The following is a 19062-nucleotide window of genomic DNA, read 5'->3' as shown; positions in this document are numbered from 1 at the left end:
CTGAGTTACACCTTTTGCATAGCTACACAACAGGGTTTCATTTAATCACTCATAAACATGTATTTATTGTTACATGCAGCACACGTGAGATGTTCCAGAAGGGGAGCATTTACCTCAGTTTTGTTTTATATAACTCACTCTGAAACATTAGCAGAAGGAAGAATAAAAGGTTTAATTACTTACAATTGAACAGATCAAAGAGCAAACTGACAAACACGACTGTTTTCTTCAATAGAGGTTAACAGACTTAAGAGGGAAATGGCAACACAGAGCAGAGAGGCTGGGCCCTCTTTGAATTCAGAGGCAGGGAAGAAACAATTGGCTAGTGCTGGATAAATCGACAATCCCTTCAGCCCAGAAAGGTCCTTCTCATCCAAACCTACTAAAAGTAGCATGCAGGTTGCAAAATATCAGAAGAAGACCGACTCAGAAGGGCAGCAATGAAAGAATTAAAAAATATCATCATTTGTCACTGAAGACGAAGATGAAATTCAACCACACTCTTGTATTCACTTGTTTGGGTGTGAAAACTAGACAGTTTTTTTTTTTAAACTACTGTAACAGGAAAAAATGGATTCATTTGAAATATGGTGCTGGAAGAGAGCTTTGCCCATATGTTCAAGCGCTAGGAAGACAAACCAGTGGGTCTGTGAGCCTTGGGGCAGATCTGAGAAGGAAAAGGAGAGACGGGGATTGGTGGAGAGAAAAGAGCAGGGAGAAAAGGAGAGAGGGGTATGTAAAGGAGAGAGAGAGAGAGAGAGAAGGAGGCAGAAGCCGGAGCAGCAGTGGGAAAGAAAGAGAGGAAGATCCTTCCCCCTCGGTGGGTGGGAATGGATTTGGGTCAAGAACCCGTGGTCCCACAAATGGGAGAAATTAAGGATCCGATGGGAAGAGGCTGACAGGAAGAGGAGGGAGAAAGTTCCTCAGAAGCCACTGTGTTGGTGGGAAAAGGAGATGCAAGAGTGGGGAAGAAAGATTCAGGAAGAGAGGGCTAAGGCAGAGAGAAGGTGAGACGGATGAATACACCCGGGGGCAGCAAGATCTGCATACCCAGAACCTGGGAAGTTTCACACCCGGGAGATGGAGCCATGATAGCCGGAGACACACCCACCCACCCACCCCAGGCGAACAATGGCCTTTGTTGCTGTTATCACCAGGGCCAATGTTGGTGGACATGGAGCCTGAGGGCGTGGGAGAACTTGGAGACCCCACCTTCAAGAACTCCTTCCTGGTTCAAGAGAAAAACCTGTTTATCACTCCGTTGTGTTCTGCCAAGTTGTTGAATGTTAAAACAGTATCCTACATGTTCCTGAAATAAACGTTGGGTGTTTGAGAGCAGAACGAGAGTCTCCTATGTCTGATCTGCCACTGACACAAGGTGTGGATCAACCCCATCTTAAAGGAAGAACCCTCACAGGGTCCTTGATCAAATCAAGCCTGAACTGTCTCTGGAGGCAAAAATGATGAAACCGAGGCTGTCCTACTTTGGGCACATCATGAGAAGGCGGGAGTCTCTGGAAAAGACAATAATGCGGGAAAGGCTGAAGGTAATAAGGAAAGAAGAAGACCAAATAGGAAATGGATGGATTCCTTAAAGGAACCACAGGCTTTGATTTACAAGAGCTGAGCAGGGCAGTTGAGGACAAGACATTCTGGAGATCTCTCGTTCATAGGGTCACCATAAGTTGGAAGCAACCTGATGGCACGTAACAACATTTACTTTGTTTACAAACAAGTTAAGCCTAGCGGGCAGCAGACCATAAACATTACAATGACCAGAAAAAGTTATCTGCTCCCACATCAAAGCTCCAGACAGACATAATCACCATTCCCACCCACCCCTTGAGGATCACAGTGCTCTTGGGGGGGGGGTCAGTTTGTTAGAGGCCACATACCAACAGTAGGTAGGGCTGAAGCCAGAAATTGGCAGGGCCAAATTCTTCTTTCTTCTGCCAGCTCATTTCTCTCTTCATTTCTTTCACTCCCTGCCCCCCCCCCATGGCTCGCTACTCTCTGACCACACTTGCCTGCCTTCCTTCTCTCTTTCTCTTAGCTCATCAGGTTGACGGAAGAGGGTTAGAGGTCTCTGTTGCTAGTTGTTTGAATCAATGGCTTGAAATTATTCCAAGGGCCACATGAAATTAGGTTGAGGGTTTCACACAGATCGAGGGCTTCTGGTTGCCCAGTCCTGACTTACTGGATGCAGCAACTCCCATCTTTGTCTCTGTTCCTTTTCCCAAACTCAAACTGTGAAAAACATCTATTTTTTTCTTCTTCTAACTCACAGGCCCTTTGTGTGTGTGTTTAGTCGTTTAGTCATGTCCGACTCTTCGTGACCCCATGGACCAGAGCACGCCAGGCCCTCCTATCTTCCACTGCATCCCGGAGTTGTGTCAAATTCATGTTGGTTGCTTCGCAGACACTGTCCAACCATCTCATCCTCGGTCGTCCCCTTCTCCTCTTGCCATCACACCTTCCTAACATCAAGTTTTTTTCCAAGGACTCTTTTCTTCTCATGAGATGGCCAAAGTACTGGAGCCTCAGCTTCAGGATCTGTCCTTCCAGTGAGCACTCAGGTTGATTTCCTTTAGAATTGATAGGTTTGTTCTCCTGGCAGTCCAGGGGATTCTCAAGAGTCTCCTCCAGCACCACAATTCAAAGGCATCAATTCTTCGGCGGTCTGCTTTCTTTATGGTCCAGCTCTCACTTCCATACATCACAACAGGAAAACCCATAGCTTTGACTATTCGGACTTTTGTTGGCAAGGTAATGTCTCTGCTTTTTAAGATGCTGTCAAGATTTGTCATCACTTTCCTCCCAAGAAGCAGGCATCTTTTCATTTCATGGCTGCTGTCTCCATCTGCAGTGATCATGGAGCCCAGGAAAATAAAATCTGTCACTGCCTCCATATCTTCCCCTTCTATTTCCCAGGAGGTGATGGGACCAGTGGCCATGATCTTAGTTTTTTTGATGTTGAGTTTCAGACTGTTTTTTGCACTCTCCTCTTTCACCCTCATTACAAGGTTCTTTAGTTCCTCCTCGCTTTCTGCCATCAGAGTGGTATCATCTGCACATCGGAGGTTGTTGATATTTCTTCCAGCAATCTTAATTCTGTCTTGGGATTCCTCCAGTTTAGCCTGGAGGCTGGACTGGAGGATGACTTACATAACTTACATAACTTACATAACTTCAATGTTGACAGTAAAGATATTGAATTTGTTAAAGGTTTTCTATACCTTGTTTCAATCATCAACCCAAATGAAGTCTGCATCCAAACATTCAGAAGAAGACTGAGACTTGGAAGAATTATAAAGACATCTGTTTGTCCTTGCAGGAGCTTCCCCACCTCCACATGTCATAGATTAGTAGCGTTTGTTTTTGACTGGTCATTGGGAGGTAAACATGCACTTCATTTGCAAGTCTTATTGCACTTTGAAGGAACTGGACATCTGGAGGCAAAACACTGTGACAGCAAGAAATAAAGTATTTCCCTTAAAATAGAATTTGACTCTGATGTATCAGGATTTCCAAATGTGCTGCTAAATGTGGAAAGGTCAGTGACAGAGGAAGCAGGACCAATGTGCCCGCACAGGTCAATATGATGGTGATGCTCAGGTCTGTTGCTCCTTATCACCTGAGTGCCAAGGATGCAGTTAAAACTGCCTTAATTTAATAATACTCTAGATCAAAAGGTTGATCAAGTTGGGATTAGAAGATGGAGCTGCTAAGAAACCTAACATGGGAAAGGGTTCACTCCCCCAAAAGATTAAGTCCATAGCTTGGGAATGCTCTTTGATCCTATATACTGTAGTTACTGGATCTTCAAGGGGTCACATTGGCAAGGAGAACATTTGCACAATGATATTTAGTGTGCTAGCAATGGCCTTCCCCTTCACGGATTGCTGCCTTGTTGTGGCGAAGGGGCTTGAGTAATTCAGAAAAGGTATGGGCTATGCCATGCAGGGACACCCAAGACGGACAGGTCATAGTGGAGAGTTCTGACTAAACGCGATCCACTTGGAGTAGGAACTGGAAGCCATTCCAGTATCTTTGCCAAGAAAACCCCATGATCAGAAACAAAAGGCTAAAATATATGACGCTGGAAGATGGGACCCTCAGGTCAGAAGGCATCCAACATGCTACTGAGGAAGAGTGGAGGACAAGTACAAGTAGCTCCAGAGCTAATGAAATGGTTGGGCCAAAGCCGAAAGGACGCTCAACTGCGGATTGTTGTGCTCTGTTCTTTTAAATGTGCTTTAATATTGATTCAATTTGCCATTTTTAATATAATATTTGTATAATTCTTTTGAAATATTTGTATACTTACTGTTTTATAGTTTTTACTATGCTTTTGAATATAGTATTTTTAATGACATGAGCCATCTTGGGTCCCCTTTGGGGAGAAAGGCAGCATAGAAATATCTTAATCAATCAATCAAACCAAGACTGGTAATGAGAGGGACAACCACAGTCCTTTAAGATGTAACATAACAGGTTAACATTGCCAATTGCATTCTGCTACAATAGGTAACATACATTCATCACTCTTTCTCATTACTTTTTGGGGGACAAGGTTCTTTGGGATACATTGAGGGGATTTTTTTTCAGATTTTGGTCCATTTTCTTGATTTCTTAGATTTTAAAAAGCAACTAAAAAGTAATTAAGACTAACGGGTAACAAGTAAGTAGACAACTTTAGTATACAACAGACAACTTTAACAAGTTTTATAAAAATAAAAGTGAATAATATTATTCATTTATTTATTAAACTTGTATACTGCACTAATTAGTGATAAGCACTACTGTGGGTGGTTTACTTCCAGAGCAGAATAAACATAAAGTAAAACAAACCATAAATGTAGTGAAAAACAATCGCAACCTACAATCAATAAAACAACCATCAAATAAGTCAGTGAAAACCAAACCATGGCCAAAAAGCAATCTGAAAGTAGTCAGCCATATTACATTAAGAGAGGATGCTCTCAAAGGCTTCAGTACACAGCCTTGTCTTGAGTGTCCCTTTAAATGGAGCAAGTGGGGGGGGGGGAGCCAGGCATGGCTCTTTCTATTGGGAGCCCCTTTCAAAGGGATGGTGCCACAACCACAAAGGCATTATTTCTGGCTGATGACTTCCTGGGCTCCCTCATTGTGGTGACCCAGAAGAGGAACGGGTGGCATGGGTGGACATTTTTAAGGAAAGATGCTCCAACAGGTACTGAGGTTCCAAACTCTGAAAAGCTTTATAGGTAAGAACCAAAACCTTGAAGCTTGCACAGTACAACACGGGCAACCAGTACAGGTCTGTCCAGAACCCGGAAAATGTGCTTGTACTTCTTCCTATTCAACACCAGCCTGGCCACCACATTCTGCACCTGTGGGAAGGTCTGGGTCAGTTTCAAGGGAAGCCCCATATAGGGAGCGTTGCAGTAGTTGATCCCTGATAATAACCAGCACATGCATCAAGGTCTTCAGGGCTTCCCCATCCAGGTAAGGATGCACCTGAGAGATCAGCCTAAAGTGATTAAACGTTGACCTGGTCACAGCCACAATCCGGGATTCTCACGATAGGGTTAGGGCCAAGAAAACACCCAGATTACAAACTTGATACCTAAGAGGGAGGGTTATATCATCCAATTTAGGGAGAGAATTCCCTGACCTGTCTGTCTGCCTCCAGAAGAAGCATCTCCATCTTGTCCAGGTTCAGCTTCAGCCTATTAGCCTTCATTCACTCCGGGAGTGTAAAGAAGAGACAGAGTTGCGTGTCATCCATCAGTTTACTGATGGACACACCCTCCAAATCTCTGGATGACCTTCCCCAGTGACTTTACACAGATGTTAAAGAGCACTGGGACACTGATGGGCACAAGATACTTGAGGGTCCATGGGGCCAACAGTTCCTCCCTAAACTGTACTCTTTGGATCCAACCCTCAAGGAACAACTAGAACCAGCTTAATGCCAGACCTCTAACCCTTATCCCCACCAGTCAGCCCAGGTGGATACCGTGGTTGACACTATCAAAAGCCGGAGAGAGATCAAGGAGCAACACGAGGGGCCTGTCTCATCTCTCAGACTCCCTGAAGAGGTTGTCGTGCACTGTGATCCATACTATCTCAATTCCTTGACGCAGCCTGAACTCACATGGGAAAGGACCCAGGCATCCCTCCTCCTCCAGGTATGACTGAAGTTGCTGCGCCACCACCCACTCAATCAGTTTGCCCCAAAAAGGTCATTGGCAACAGGCCTAAGTTATTTAGGATATGGTTGTTGTGGCTCTTTGGCCCTGTTCTGAAGGTTGTTCTTCCTGATGTTTCGCCAGTCTCTATGGCTGGCATCTTCAGAGGAACAGGAGTAGGAACTCTGTCCATGCTCTGTTAGGTTATGCATTGCCAGATTCAGATAGGAGCAAGCTACATTTCAAAATGGCACTGAGTCGGGTTAATAAGTTATTTTCTGCAACAAGTGATCATTAAAAAATTACTTTTCTAACATTTAAATGTCCATGTTCTGCTCAATTTACAGAAAACCCTCTAGCCAAAGATCAATCCACCACTGTCTCTTCTTCCAGGAAAAAGTGTGAAGACAAAAGAACTTCAAAGGCAGAACATGAAACAACTGGTGAAAATCGGTGAAGATTTCCAAGCCGATCTGTCCAAGGCTTGAAGAGGGATAAAGGCTTTTTATCTTGTTCCAAGAATGTGTCTTTTCCCATTGGGCAACCCTTTGTTAATGAATGCTAGTAATTCTCATTAAGGCAACAATCACATCCTGTAATTTCAGTTCCCTGTGACTCCATCGATTAACAATCCCTCACCTCCACATAAAGCATGCTAAGAACAATCAGACCAAAACCAACTAAGGCAATCCTCCATTCCTCTGATAAATGGTTGCAATCCATTAGTTAAGCCAAATAAGACATGTTAGTTTGCAACGTGCGGCTAGACTTCGTTGTTGTTCTCCGGGGGGGTGGGGGTAGAGGTACAGGGGGGAAGGCAGATCTGATATGACAGGAAGAAGAGTTTGCAACTACAACACCCAGAATCCCCCAACAAGCACAGCCACTGACTTTGCTAGTTAAGAGATGCCAGGGGTTGAAGTAGGAAAAAAGTAATTTCTCCATGCTCTGAGTTAAACAGATCCTCCAGAGACGGTGCAATCTACCTGTGCAAATACATCAAGGAAAGGACTCTTGCCTTCACTCCTTGTACACTGGAGTTTCTCCTGAGAAAGCTGAACTCTGTGGAGCTTGCTGTGATCCAGCAACCCAGTTTTGTGAGACCCAAATCCCCACGGGCTGGGCGCCCTCAGCCAAACTGCCTGTCATCGGAGTTTCACCAATTCTTTGGGGGGAAAAATGGAAACGAAAGGCACCTCCCGCGAACGTGGCTCCGCCCCCGATGCTTAATCCCGCCCATCCATCTCAGTTCGTGTTCTCTCTCCCTCCCCTGTAGCACTTTGGTTTCTCCCAGCCCGTCAATGACGACTTGGTAAATTCCGCCCTGCCCACCCCCGCCCCTCATCTCGAATGGTCTCTCCCGAAGCCCGCTCCTCCCCCTCGCTCCTCCCTCCGCCTCCCTCCCTCCCCGGTGCGCGCGAAATCGGTTCCCGTCGCCTCCCTGCCTGCTGTCTTGTCGGTCCCGATGCCTGCCCGGGCCACCCCGTTGACCCCGGAGGAGCTACGCCGGCGGTAAGGGCGGGGGGGTCCCGCTTAGTGAGGGGAGGGGGGAAGTAGGGCGGGGAAGGAGCGACCCCCTTTCCTTTCTGGAAGGGGGAGGAGAAGTGATCTCCCCCTCCCCACCCGCTTTCAAACCTAGAGGCACATTGACCTCCCCCCCCCCACTCATACGTCTCCTGTGATGACTGGGGCTTGGTCTCTGCAGCCTTTCTTGTGTAATTTTGTTTGCAGAGGGGGGGATTTCCTCCTCCATTGGGGGGCTTTCCTTTTTTGTACCCCCAATACTGGGCCACCCTTTGCTGTTGTGCGGAAAGTCTCGTGCATGGGGGTGTCATCGCACTCCTTGCCCTCTTTATGCTTGGCTGTGATAATCTGCCTCCATGCAATAAATAGGCAACCCCAGGCTTTCCACTCCTGCCCACCCACCGATGCTTGAACGCCCCTCTCCCCCTTTTCTAGCAAAGTGAAAGTTCCTCAAATATGGGGAGGAGCAGTGGGTCCTAAAATAGGGGGAGGCACATGTGCTGCCCCCCCCATATTTACACCCCGTATATAAGGATATTGAGTCACCTCTCGGGGGGGGGGTCCTTTAAAAAAATGGTGTGTCCTTAGGCTTTCCTTGGAAGTACTTGCCTCCTTGTAGAATGGGGGAGCCCTTCATGGCTTCTTTAATTGTGGACTTATGGGCCCCTAATTGAGGTGAAGTCCTCCACATGGGGTGGGGTTCTTGCAAAGGCCCTGGAGTTTATTTAGATGGGAATGTTCTTTCCTTGAAGAGAGAAGGATGCTCACGAATGGGGTATGGGGAAGACTTAGAGATTCTGTTTCATTTTCCCTTTCTGCCCTCTTACTCTTTCATTTTATTTTACTGGTGGTCCCCCATGGCTGTCAAGCTACAAAACAAGGGTGTTTTGGGTTTTCAGGAGTCATTAAAATAAAGAAGATGTCAAGTTTAGGCTTCTCTGATACCACTCTGGTGTTCTCATCCAGCAGACGCAGACCAATTTTTATTAAAAATAGAGGCGAATTGAGAGATGAGATGAAATGACTAGAATTCCCTGCTAAAATCATTCCAAAGGCAGAGCCGAGGAGAGGCACTGAAATACAGCTGTTTTCGTCCTTTGGCATCCAGCCTGGTTTTTACTGAAGGTGTGCAAGTCCTGTGTAGGGTTAACAGAGGAGCAAAAATCAGGCCTTCTGCATCTCAAGGGCTTTGTCCTCTCCTGTTTCCTCCTCTGGTCGCTTTTTTTCTCTCATAATGCCCCTGGCTTGCCATATGGGACAGGAAGTGAAAATGAATTTCTTACCCAGTTGAAAGTGCGGCTTGGCGGGAAGGTTTGTTTGTGTCTGTTGAGGGCACAGATTAACGCCCACAGGCGGCTAGGGAAGCAATGGTTAACATGCCCTGACTTCTGCGTTAGAACGAGGGAGGGGGGTCATTATGGGTTGGGTTCATTGGCATCCACGAGCTTGCAGAGCGGGCTAGTTCATTCCCTGCTTTGCTGGCGCCTCCAGAAGCGCGCTGCATTTCAATGGAGCCCGTCCCTTTCCTTGGGAGGCATTTTGGTGGGCCTCTTTCCCAGGGCCAACCTAGTCTGACAGTCCTTCCAAATAATCAGGACGGTGTGTTTTCGTTCTGCCTGCTCAACACAAGTTGTCTTTGTCCTGCGTGCTTTTGCTTGCTTGCTATCTGCAGAACCAGAGACTTCTGCACTGCTACAAAAAGATGTTCGTTTAAAAATTAGGCAGCATTCCTCCCGCCCTTCTCTCCCTCCCCCCCCCTCCAACACACAACCACCACAGACCCTGCCAGGATTGCTACCTTCCTTCCGTCAATTTCCTCTCTGTGCTGGATTTTTATAATTCCTTAGCTGAACGCTTTTTGAGGTTTTGGCCTGCTTTCTCTCATGTAGGTAGGAAACTCTTGTCGCGATGGTTACAAAAGAGAATAGAGAAATAATTACTTTCCATCTTTCCCCCTAGATTGGAAAATAGACGCGGATTCATGTAATCACTGTTCTGAGTTGTTCCCTGCTTTTTTAGTTCAGAGTTCCACCTTAACTTTATGCTCCAGCTCTCAAGTGGTCTGCAGGCCAGCGGGCAAAATGGAGTCCAGAAAAGGTGTGATTGTTCAAAATGAGGTGGCTTTTGTACGATGGTGCAGAGAGCGGAAGACAGAAAATGTTCCTTATCTCTCTCTCTCTGTTGTTGTTGTTTTTTTGTAAACTCTTTTTTAAAAAAAAAAAACCCTTTCTCATTAAGTTGTCTGTAAGCTTGACTTCTATGCCAAAAGCAGCTGTACTTGAGCCTTTCCCGCCCTTACTGTTCTGAGGCTTGCCACCCAAGCTTGCGCCACATGGTACATCTGTTTGCTCTCAGGAAGCAGACAGGAGAGGCAGCACAGGAGCGTCTGTGCTGCTATTGTCTGAAGTTGGCAGTCTAGGAGGAACTCAGCTTTCTCTCGAGAGTTTGCGGTTGCTCCAAACTCTGGCCTGTGGATTTTCCCAAACCCGATCTGCCCCTTTTCTGGTCTTTCCCTGTTTTTGCAGTGTCCGGGCCAGTCTTTCCTGAGAGGGAGGAAGAGTTGGTAGCGGAATCACATCTAGTCTAATAGTATGTTTGAGATCAGGATCTCTCCATGTTTGTCTCCCTTTCATTTCCTTCTGCTTCTGGAGCGTCACAGGCATGGCTTGTGGCCTAGCTGCCACCGGAGAACCGCACAAACTGTTTCACGTGTTGCCCCCCTCCCTCCTCCTCAGGAGGGGGAAAAGCGCTCGGACTAACATTACTTGTTACAGAGTAAATTGGTCAGCTGCTTTCATCCAGATACTTCTCCTTTCAAGTGAAACTTTTGTTTAGGTAATTGCTTGATAAGTTGACTTCTTGTTATTTAATCAAGATGGCACATGAAACATGACTTTTCAATGTGATATTCCTGTGGCTCAGGAGGTGGCTGCCATTTTAAAATGCCGGTGTGAGGGGTGGTAAATGAAAGGAAGCCAAAATAGTTCCATACGTTGTACAAGTGATTTAGTAGGAAGCTAGTAGCATTGTGATATTTTGGGTTCAGTGGAGTAAGAGCCACCGGCTCTATGAGTTACTTTCATGAAAATCATATTTTAAGAACTACATGAGGACTACATGAGTTCAGGAGCTTAACCCATACATCCTTAATTAGGAAAACAAAAGGTTCTGTCACAGATACTGCTTTATTTATACCTTGTCTGCCGGTCTTTATTGGGGCTCTTTGTCAAAGTTGGTGTACTGTGTATATTGTCCCTCTCAGAATTCTGGATTTTGTTCCAAGGAGACACTGATTGCCAACTGTAAGTGAACCGTATACAGTATTCAGCAACAGTGTGACAATGGAGGGTGATTCGAATTTTAGCCTGTCCTTCTTCCGTTGGGCTTCTTCCATTTGGCCTGCCTATTCGCTTCTACTGTAGGCAACAGTGAAACTGCCATGTCGTCAGTGCAGGCGCTCCACTTCTGACTCATGGCAGAAGAAGCCCACTTCCAAGGCTACTAAGTACTCTTGCTCCATTTCCCATGCTTGGAAGTGGGGGTCCAGATTAAGTCCCGAAAGTCTTCCTCTCAATGCTTTTTTAAATTTTTCATTTTTATATGAAATTTCACCTGTTCCTCTGAAATGTGAGGAAATGAACAGAAGAGACTTTTCCCCAAGCTGCACAGTCTCAGGAGACCCCCAGAAGAAAGGAAGGGTAAACCACTTCTGTGTATTCTCCACCTAGGAAACCCTGGAAAAGATCGCCATAAGTTGAAATCGGCTTGACGGCATGCACTTATTATTTATAATTTGTTCGTTTTCAACAGGCTAAAAGACATGGAGAGGGATGAAGATGGACTTGGAGAGAGGGTAAGTTCATTCATTTTCATTTCCACCTTTCTTTAAAGGAAAATCATGTCTGTGCTTCTCAGTAGCTATTCCCTGAGAAATAGCTGATTTGCCAGCTGTAATAACCATCTCTTTGGCTCTTCCCTGTCCCACCCACCCCTTCCCCTCTTTGCAGGAATGTGTTAAGGAAAAGCTGAGTCTGATACATGGCTTCTTACAAGCAGACGTCCAGAATCAGCTGAAAGACCTGGAGACTAAGTTACACAAAGAGGAGCTTACTGAGGTTGGTAGTTCATTATTAGAGATGAACAGATTCCCCCTATTCTGTTTTATTCTGATGCCGTTCTGGGGATTCACTCTAACTGCCTTCCTGTTTGACCTGGGTGCAAATTTGAAATGTTCAAAAGTAATGCAATGTCAAGTTTGTCATGATTTTAAATTTCATTCTTTCCTTGCTTTGTACGTATTGCAACTCTCTGCTGCTCACCTGGCATTTTTTATTAAATTGCAGTGCAAAGGGGAATTTTGACACCACTGATTTTGTACTGTGACTTAATCACATATACAGATTACTGATGTGTGCCAGTGATCTTTTTAAAAAAGGCATGAATTGGGGTGTAGCTTAGTGTCACCTGAGCACAGTTTGCTTTTCACAATGGGATTTTTTCTTCTCCTCCCCTTGTCTCCTGCAGCCTCTCGTGCCCTCCAAAATCTCTTCTAGAGGGTTTCCTACCATCTGAAGCAGATTTTGAGGGCATGCAGGAGCTGCAGAAGAATCACACACTCTCCATCCTATTTAGGCAGAAGGAGGGGCAAAGTGGATACAACTAAAGGTCTGGAAATGGAGCTACTCTGAATGCAAGGTGCAGTAATTCAGGGCTGAGAACTCTGAATTGATTTGTGTGCTTTTTCCTTGTAAGCAGCCCTTTCTATCCATCCGGAATGTCCCAAAGTGAGCATTATGAAATATACATTCTGTAAAGTGGTAGCAATCTAAGGAATTTGAAATAATTTGGTATTCCTGTATTTTATCCTATTATTGTCATCACATTTAGTTTTACTCCTGGAATTCAAACTGTCAGCTTTACCTGCTAGGCACACATCAAGAAGTGCTGCTAAACCATATTTCTCCTTCAAAGAAAGCCAATGAATCATTTCTGTTTTAAGGCCAATTAAAACATTCAAAATTTTACAGCAGGATGGATTGATCTAAATGTTCAAGGGGAAAGGCTGATCGCTTATTGAAATCATTGAAGAGGTTTACTATTTGTACATCCAATATTTTCCTAAACAAAAACATCTCTTATATGGATAATGGCATTTTAAAAACAAATTATTATGGAACTAAAAAAACCGTTTATGCTAATGTTGATGGTATCCTTTAGTTATTTTACTGCCACTGGCTAAAATCTTGTTGCTAAGTGTAGCAAGCCTTTAGGAGTAGTACTTTACCATAGTAAGTCACAACTACGGTGGGCCCATTTGATGTCAAGAACCTATGGGGGAGTTGGCTCACTAAATCTCCACTGATTCAATGGACCTACTGTAGTGTTAGTTACTTACTGTATTATGCTAAGCAACAGGAGTTAACCCACTCTGTTAGAAGAGGGTGAGGAAGTCAAAGGCTTCCTATTACTTAATCATTTTACTTGCAGGATATATATGCTAAACAACCACTTGAAGAGTTATGACAAGCATTAATTATACAGTAATCAATGTATTCGCGAAGGCTTTCACAGCCGGGATCTAATGGTTGTTGTGGGTTTTTCGGGTTCTTTGGCGTGCTACTCCTGTCCTCTGAAGATGCCGGCCGCAGAGACTGGCGAAACGTTAGGAAGAACAACCTTCAGAACACGGCCAAAGAGCCCGAAAAACCCACAACAACCATTATACAGTAATCTTTTGCTGTTTACCACTTTACACTTCATCCCACCTAGACAACCATGTTCCCTCTCCATGCATGTACACTAAACTTGAGTATTGTGCATCTTAGGAAGTCAATTAAAACCCATGAGAGTTTGTGATAAAGTAAGTCTGTTAGTCTTAAAAGTACTCACACCCTTTAAAAAAAAGGTGCTTGCATCCTTTAAAAAATCATTACAGAAATGTTCTCTTCAGTTGTGAAAAGCTGTATTGGGATTGGAACGATAATTTAGTTGTACCGTATTCTGTTTTAAAACAAAGTGTCATTACTGCCAGAATGACATACTTCTGACTATTTTACTCTCTGTACATAACAAAGGATACTGAACAGATGTATTGGCAGGAGAAATCACAGAACTGGCTGCAGTTAATTGACAAGGTTTCAGGTTTGTGATTGCTACACAGCTGAGCATTTGACCAGGCATGGGACTGACATACAACTGAGACGTGATCAATTAGCCAAGGCGACTTTCATGATTCCTCTTTTGTGTATGTAAATCTGGTGTAGAATTCGAATCATTGGTGTGAACTGACATGTAAATGTGCAGATTTGACACCCCATCCAGGGAAATCATCTTGTTAAAAGGAACACAAATAAGTTCCGTAGGCATGGCATAGTTGCGCATAGATGTTTGTGTGCAACCGGCTAACACTGTGTTCTGCAAGGGTTAGGGAAGCACACTGCAGGTGTATGACGGAGCCAAAGTGTGCTGAATTTTATGGAATCAGGGGATTTGATGGTTATTGGCAATGTTCGCCTGAGACTAAAAACCGATACAGCCATGAATATTCATAATTTGAGAGCCGAAAACCATGAGACGCAAGTGTACATGGTCACCTGGACCTTGGGCTTATTGGGAGACCCAGTGTGCAGCTAAAGAGGATTTTTGTAGAATTAGAAGGTGGGTTCTCAGCAACCATGACTTACCGGTCGTATCTGTCTGATACCTCCTCCTCTCCCCCAGATTTGTAGATGTGCTGATACCATATCTGCTTAGCCAGTTGGTCTTTTCATCCTGCTGCAGGAACGGTACCTGGCCAAAGTGAAAGCCCTGCTCCACAAGGAACTTGCATTAGAAAATGGAGATAACCTGGAACTTGGCCAGAAAGCCAACGGCTGTGCAGAAAACGGTGCCTATGGTAGTGAAGAGGAGCCAGAGAGCGCAGGCGGCAAGGGTGAAGAGGACAGTGCCATGGAGGTGGAAGAGGCAGCTTCGTCCTCCTGCTCGACGCCGTTGGCCTCGCCGTCTGCGCATAAAGCTCGCAGGGGCAGGAGGAGCAAGTCCAACAGTGAGAACAGAAGTAAGAAGTCGTTTGAGGGCTGTTACTGAAAGCATGTGGGAGGCTCCAGTGATCTGGCTCTAGGCGAACACCTTAAACAGGGAATGAGGAGACGGCAGCCCTGGTCCCTCACGTGACTCTTGAACTACACTCCAGGGATCTTGGCCTGTGTTGAAAAGCCCTCAGCAGGTCGTTGTTTCAGGTTGCTGACTGCTGGGGGAGGAAGAGGAAGCAGAGGAGGAGAAGGGAGCGACAGAGAGAGGAAAGAGGGTGTCAGAAGCAGAGAGGCGAGAAGACAGCGTTTGTCTGTTTTGTGGGGTTTGGCCCTGTCTTCCATTGGCTTCAGTCTTCAGTGTAGCCCCAGACAAAATATCCTTGAGGGGGTACTGTCCTCATCAGGGAAAAAAAGGGGGGGGGATTGTCCACACTGCTGTAAGTGGACAGCATCTTAAAAGTTGCTCCAAGGGAAAGACAGTGGAGCTTTCTTCACGTTCATGAGGCATGGTTTTCAAACAACCAACATGGGGATGTGCCTGGGCTGGACTTTGGAGCCTTCCCTCACCCCCCGTGAATGGCTGTGATTAGGAATTACAGAAAATTGGATGTTAAGGAAAAGACATTCCGCCCCTAGCAACAGATGTGGTGGAAAGAGGTGGGGAGAAGAAATTGCTTTCTCCTTTCGTTCAGCGGCCAACAACAGTTTGGGGTCCCAGGGATGCCTCCATTGTTGCGCCAGTCGCCCCCTTTCCCTACCCTTTTCTCAATGCTCTACTGTTGCTTCTTATTGCTGGCCCCCCAATCCCCTCCTTAAGGAGCGGATAAGATGAGCACAGATGGCCGGACTGGGAGGAGCAAAGTGTTAACCCTCTAGGTGTGGCTGGACTGCAGCTCCTGGGATCCCTGGCTGATGGGAGCTGCCAACCCCGTCTAGAGGGCTGCACTTTGCTCACTTCTGTCCTAGGCCGTGGTAGCAAGCTGTGTGTAAGCAGGCGTCTTTCTCTCCAGTCATAGTCAGGTACTGGAGGTATAGGAGGTGGTGAAAGGTGGCTCTGTTTGAAGCAAGGCAGTGGCAAGCAGGGTTGGGACCAAAAATTGCTTTAAGGATGTTAAAAGCAGCAACCACCCTGCATGCCTAGCAACTACAACTGTACGTGTACCTGTTTTTAATTAATCTGCAGAAACCCCAAACAGCTCAAGGATCACCCGTAGTTCTGGCAGGCAGCCTACCATCCTGACCATGTTTTCCAAAGGGTGAGTAACACCGGACATAAATTGGGCGGGAACACCTTTTTTGTAAGATGTGTGTTCATTTCTTTCCCCCCCTGTGCCTCTTCTTTATCAACTTTGTCAGTGGCTGTTCTTTCTTTCTTTGAATTGCAGGTGGCTACTAGTGAGCCTACTAGACAGGCAGTGTGGGTGTGGAGAGGCAGAGAGGGGTTACACGGCTTTGATGAAGAACCGCAACAGGCAGGCTGCCTTGGGGCAAAAAAAGGCCGTGGCCAGTGTCCAGCAGCCTGGATTCTCCTGGGGGTTCTAGGAGACCGTCTGTAATGGCTTCTTACATTCTTTGCACAAGGGGATTTCTCCTGCCGCTAAGAGGGTCATTCCAGAGAGGGTCATTTCCCATTTGGGAAAAGGACATCCATAGGACCGGGTACCACCCAATTGTTGCTGACCGGAGGTTTCTCACTCCTGTGCCTAGTGGAGCCACTGCTGAGTCGCCATAAGAAGCTGGAGTAGCAACAGCCTTTCCAAGCTTGGTTGAGGAATGGGTGAAAACAGACCCCGATTATTACAGAACCAGCACAACTGGTCTGTTGTGGTCTTACATTGTGAAGCCTCACTTAGTGGCAAAACGTCAGAGCGGACAGCACATGGCGTGCAAATGTGTGATCCCAGGCTCTTTACAAAAATAAATAAAGAGGAAACAGCTGCCGGAGAAAGGAATGGGAGATGGAATGGATGGTTATTCTTACCCTTCCTCTTTCTTTGAGATCCCTTGCTCTGCTGCTTGCCCCCCCCCTCCCCCAGCCTTATTTTCCCTGCATGAAGCTCCAAATGTGCTTTTTAATGTAATGTATGTCCCACTGTGCAGTGGTTTTGAGATCAAGGGACCATTTCTTGGCCTAATCTACCTAACAGAGTTGTTGTGTACGTCAGAGAGATGTACAGATTCACTACTGGACTGATAGTCTGTGTTGCTCTGATCTCCCTGACCTATCACCTTTTCTTTTGCTTCTCACTTGTTGTTCAGACATCCATTATTCTTTCCTTTTGACTGCACAAATAATCTTTTTGCATTTTTCCCTGACAATATATTCGGATTCAGTTCACAGATTTTCCTGTTCAGATCCTACTGAGTTTAGTCATTTATGCGACCTTTAAATTCCTCCAGAATGTTATTTTGATTATTTAAGTTTTATTTTAGCATTATAATTATTCTTCAGGTTTTTCATATTAACAGTTCATGGTCCGTACCACAGTTCACTCCTGATCTTGTTTCTGCAGAGAGAATAGATCTTCTCCATTTTCTGCTTTTAGTTATACCATATGTTCAGTTTCTCTATGGGCTGTCTAGGGATGTCTGTGTTTACAATCATCTACAGTATTAGGTTACCTGAAGCATGTGCTTGCAATAAACAAATGTTTGTTTCATAGAATTCTTTGAATCACTCTTCTGCTTCATTTCTGATTTCTTGGGCCAAATTCTCCCCAACATTGTTTGGTTGTACTATATGTTTCTGCCTCTGTATTTCAGTCACCTGTGATTATCAGCACATCCTGTTTTGGTATGTGATCAATTTCTTCTTGGGCCCTTGCATAAGAGTTTCCATATTCTTCTTCAGCATCTATAATTAGAGCATAGGCTTGAATAAGCATTATGCTTGTAAACTTTCCATGAAGTCTGATTGATGTTATTTGGTTGGACTTCACATTATGGCTTCAAGCTACTTGTGCTACATCTTGCCTCACTGATAAAGCCATATTTTTTTCTGAGCTTGTTGTTTCTAGACTAAAATGTTCTATAATTATTGGACTGAAACTATCTTATCCCAGTCAGCTTTTCTTGCTGACGCCCAGAATTACAATATTTAAACATTCCATTTCTAGTTTTACGATTTCAGGCTTACTTTGATTAATGCTTCTCACATTCCATATTTGATTTATATATATTGTGGAGCATCAGCCTTCCCTTTTTATTTTGTGCACAGCAGGAACTGGATGTGCTTTTGGTTTCATCTGGTTGCTTCATTAGCGGTATCGTTGTTCATACTTGTCCTTTGCTCTTCCCTGGTAGCCAACTGAGTGCCTGCCTTCTAAGCCCCTTTTTCCAGTGTTTCCTTTGTTTCATTTTGTATTGTCCCATTATCAGGGTTTTCAGTTACTGTACAAAGCATTTGGAAGCCATTGACATTGCCGCCTTCTGCACAGTTCTGACAAGAGTTAGCTTGGTTGTTGCGGCCATTGTTTAGGAAATATCCTCTCCCCGTGTCACTTTCCACTATTACTTCTGCCCAGAGGGTCCCCTTCAAGAGGGTATCTTGCCCTGTCAGCATTGTAACGATTAGTCCTCGTCTGCTAATGGAATCGTCAATTCCTGGGGAAAAAATGGATGCATCTTAGTCTGCTGTTTCAGCTGGGAACTATGGTGGTGCCTCGCTTAGCGATGTTAATTCGTTCCGAAAAAATCGCTACTAAGCGATAACATCGCGAAGCGAAAATAAAAAGCCCACAGAAACACATTAAAACGTGATTAATACGTTCCTATGAGCTTAAAACTCACCTTTAAGTGAAGTACCTCCATAGCGCCACCATTTTCAGTGCCTCTAAAGCAAGGAATCCGTGCCTGAAAACAGCTGGCAGCCATTTTGTTTACCCAGCGGCCATTTTGAAACCGCCGATCAGCTGGCCGAAAATGGGGGCTTTGTGATGATCGCTTCCCTGTGATCATTGCAAAGTGAAATTCACCCATAGGGACCATCGCAAAGCAGTCACTTTTGCGATTGCAAAAACAGCGTCGCTAAGCGATTTCGCCATAAAACGGAGCGATTGCTATGCGAGGCACCACTGTATTACACTTTGGAGTCCAGATGCGTGACGAGATTATGGCCTCCTGACCGTGCTCTCTGCTTCCCAAACACAGTGAAATCCCCACACCATGTAAAAAAGTGCAACTAAGACAGGACATAATCCTTTGGTACAGTACTGTATATCCTTTCTGAACCTAGTCCTTTCCATTGCCTGTGCTATGTGGGGTTTCTGGGAACTGAAGTCTGAAACATCTAAAAGGCAAGATGTTCCAACTCCCTAGCTAAAAGATCGTGTCTT

General features: G+C 45.2%; 1 protein-coding gene and 1 long non-coding RNA gene across 2 annotated transcripts in view; one reads left to right on the top strand and one right to left on the bottom strand.

The window, feature by feature from the left end:
- Window positions 1-7299, bottom strand: part of LOC140704730 (uncharacterized) — a 30067-nt gene extending 22768 nt beyond the window's left edge. Inside the window, exon 1 of the long non-coding RNA XR_013542301.1 lies at window positions 7160-7299. This is a non-coding gene — a long non-coding RNA (uncharacterized LOC140704730). The remainder of the gene's footprint in view (window positions 1-7159) is intronic.
- A 243-nt stretch (window positions 7300-7542) lies between these two features.
- Window positions 7543-19062, top strand: part of DNMT1 (DNA methyltransferase 1) — a 47102-nt gene continuing 35582 nt past the window's right edge. Inside the window, exons 1-5 of the mRNA XM_020812086.3 lie at window positions 7543-7685; window positions 11508-11550; window positions 11705-11812; window positions 14478-14754; window positions 15912-15984. Coding sequence (XP_020667745.3) covers window positions 7639-7685; window positions 11508-11550; window positions 11705-11812; window positions 14478-14754; window positions 15912-15984 — 548 coding nt within the window. The 5' untranslated portion in view covers window positions 7543-7638. The remainder of the gene's footprint in view (window positions 7686-11507; window positions 11551-11704; window positions 11813-14477; window positions 14755-15911; window positions 15985-19062) is intronic.

The sequence above is a fragment of the Pogona vitticeps genome, chromosome 2 (genome assembly GCF_051106095.1).
Source record: "Pogona vitticeps strain Pit_001003342236 chromosome 2, PviZW2.1, whole genome shotgun sequence".
NCBI lineage: Eukaryota > Metazoa > Chordata > Lepidosauria > Squamata > Agamidae > Pogona > Pogona vitticeps.
The sequence above is the reverse complement of the archived record's forward strand: the minus strand, read 5'-3'. Positions and strand labels throughout refer to the sequence as shown.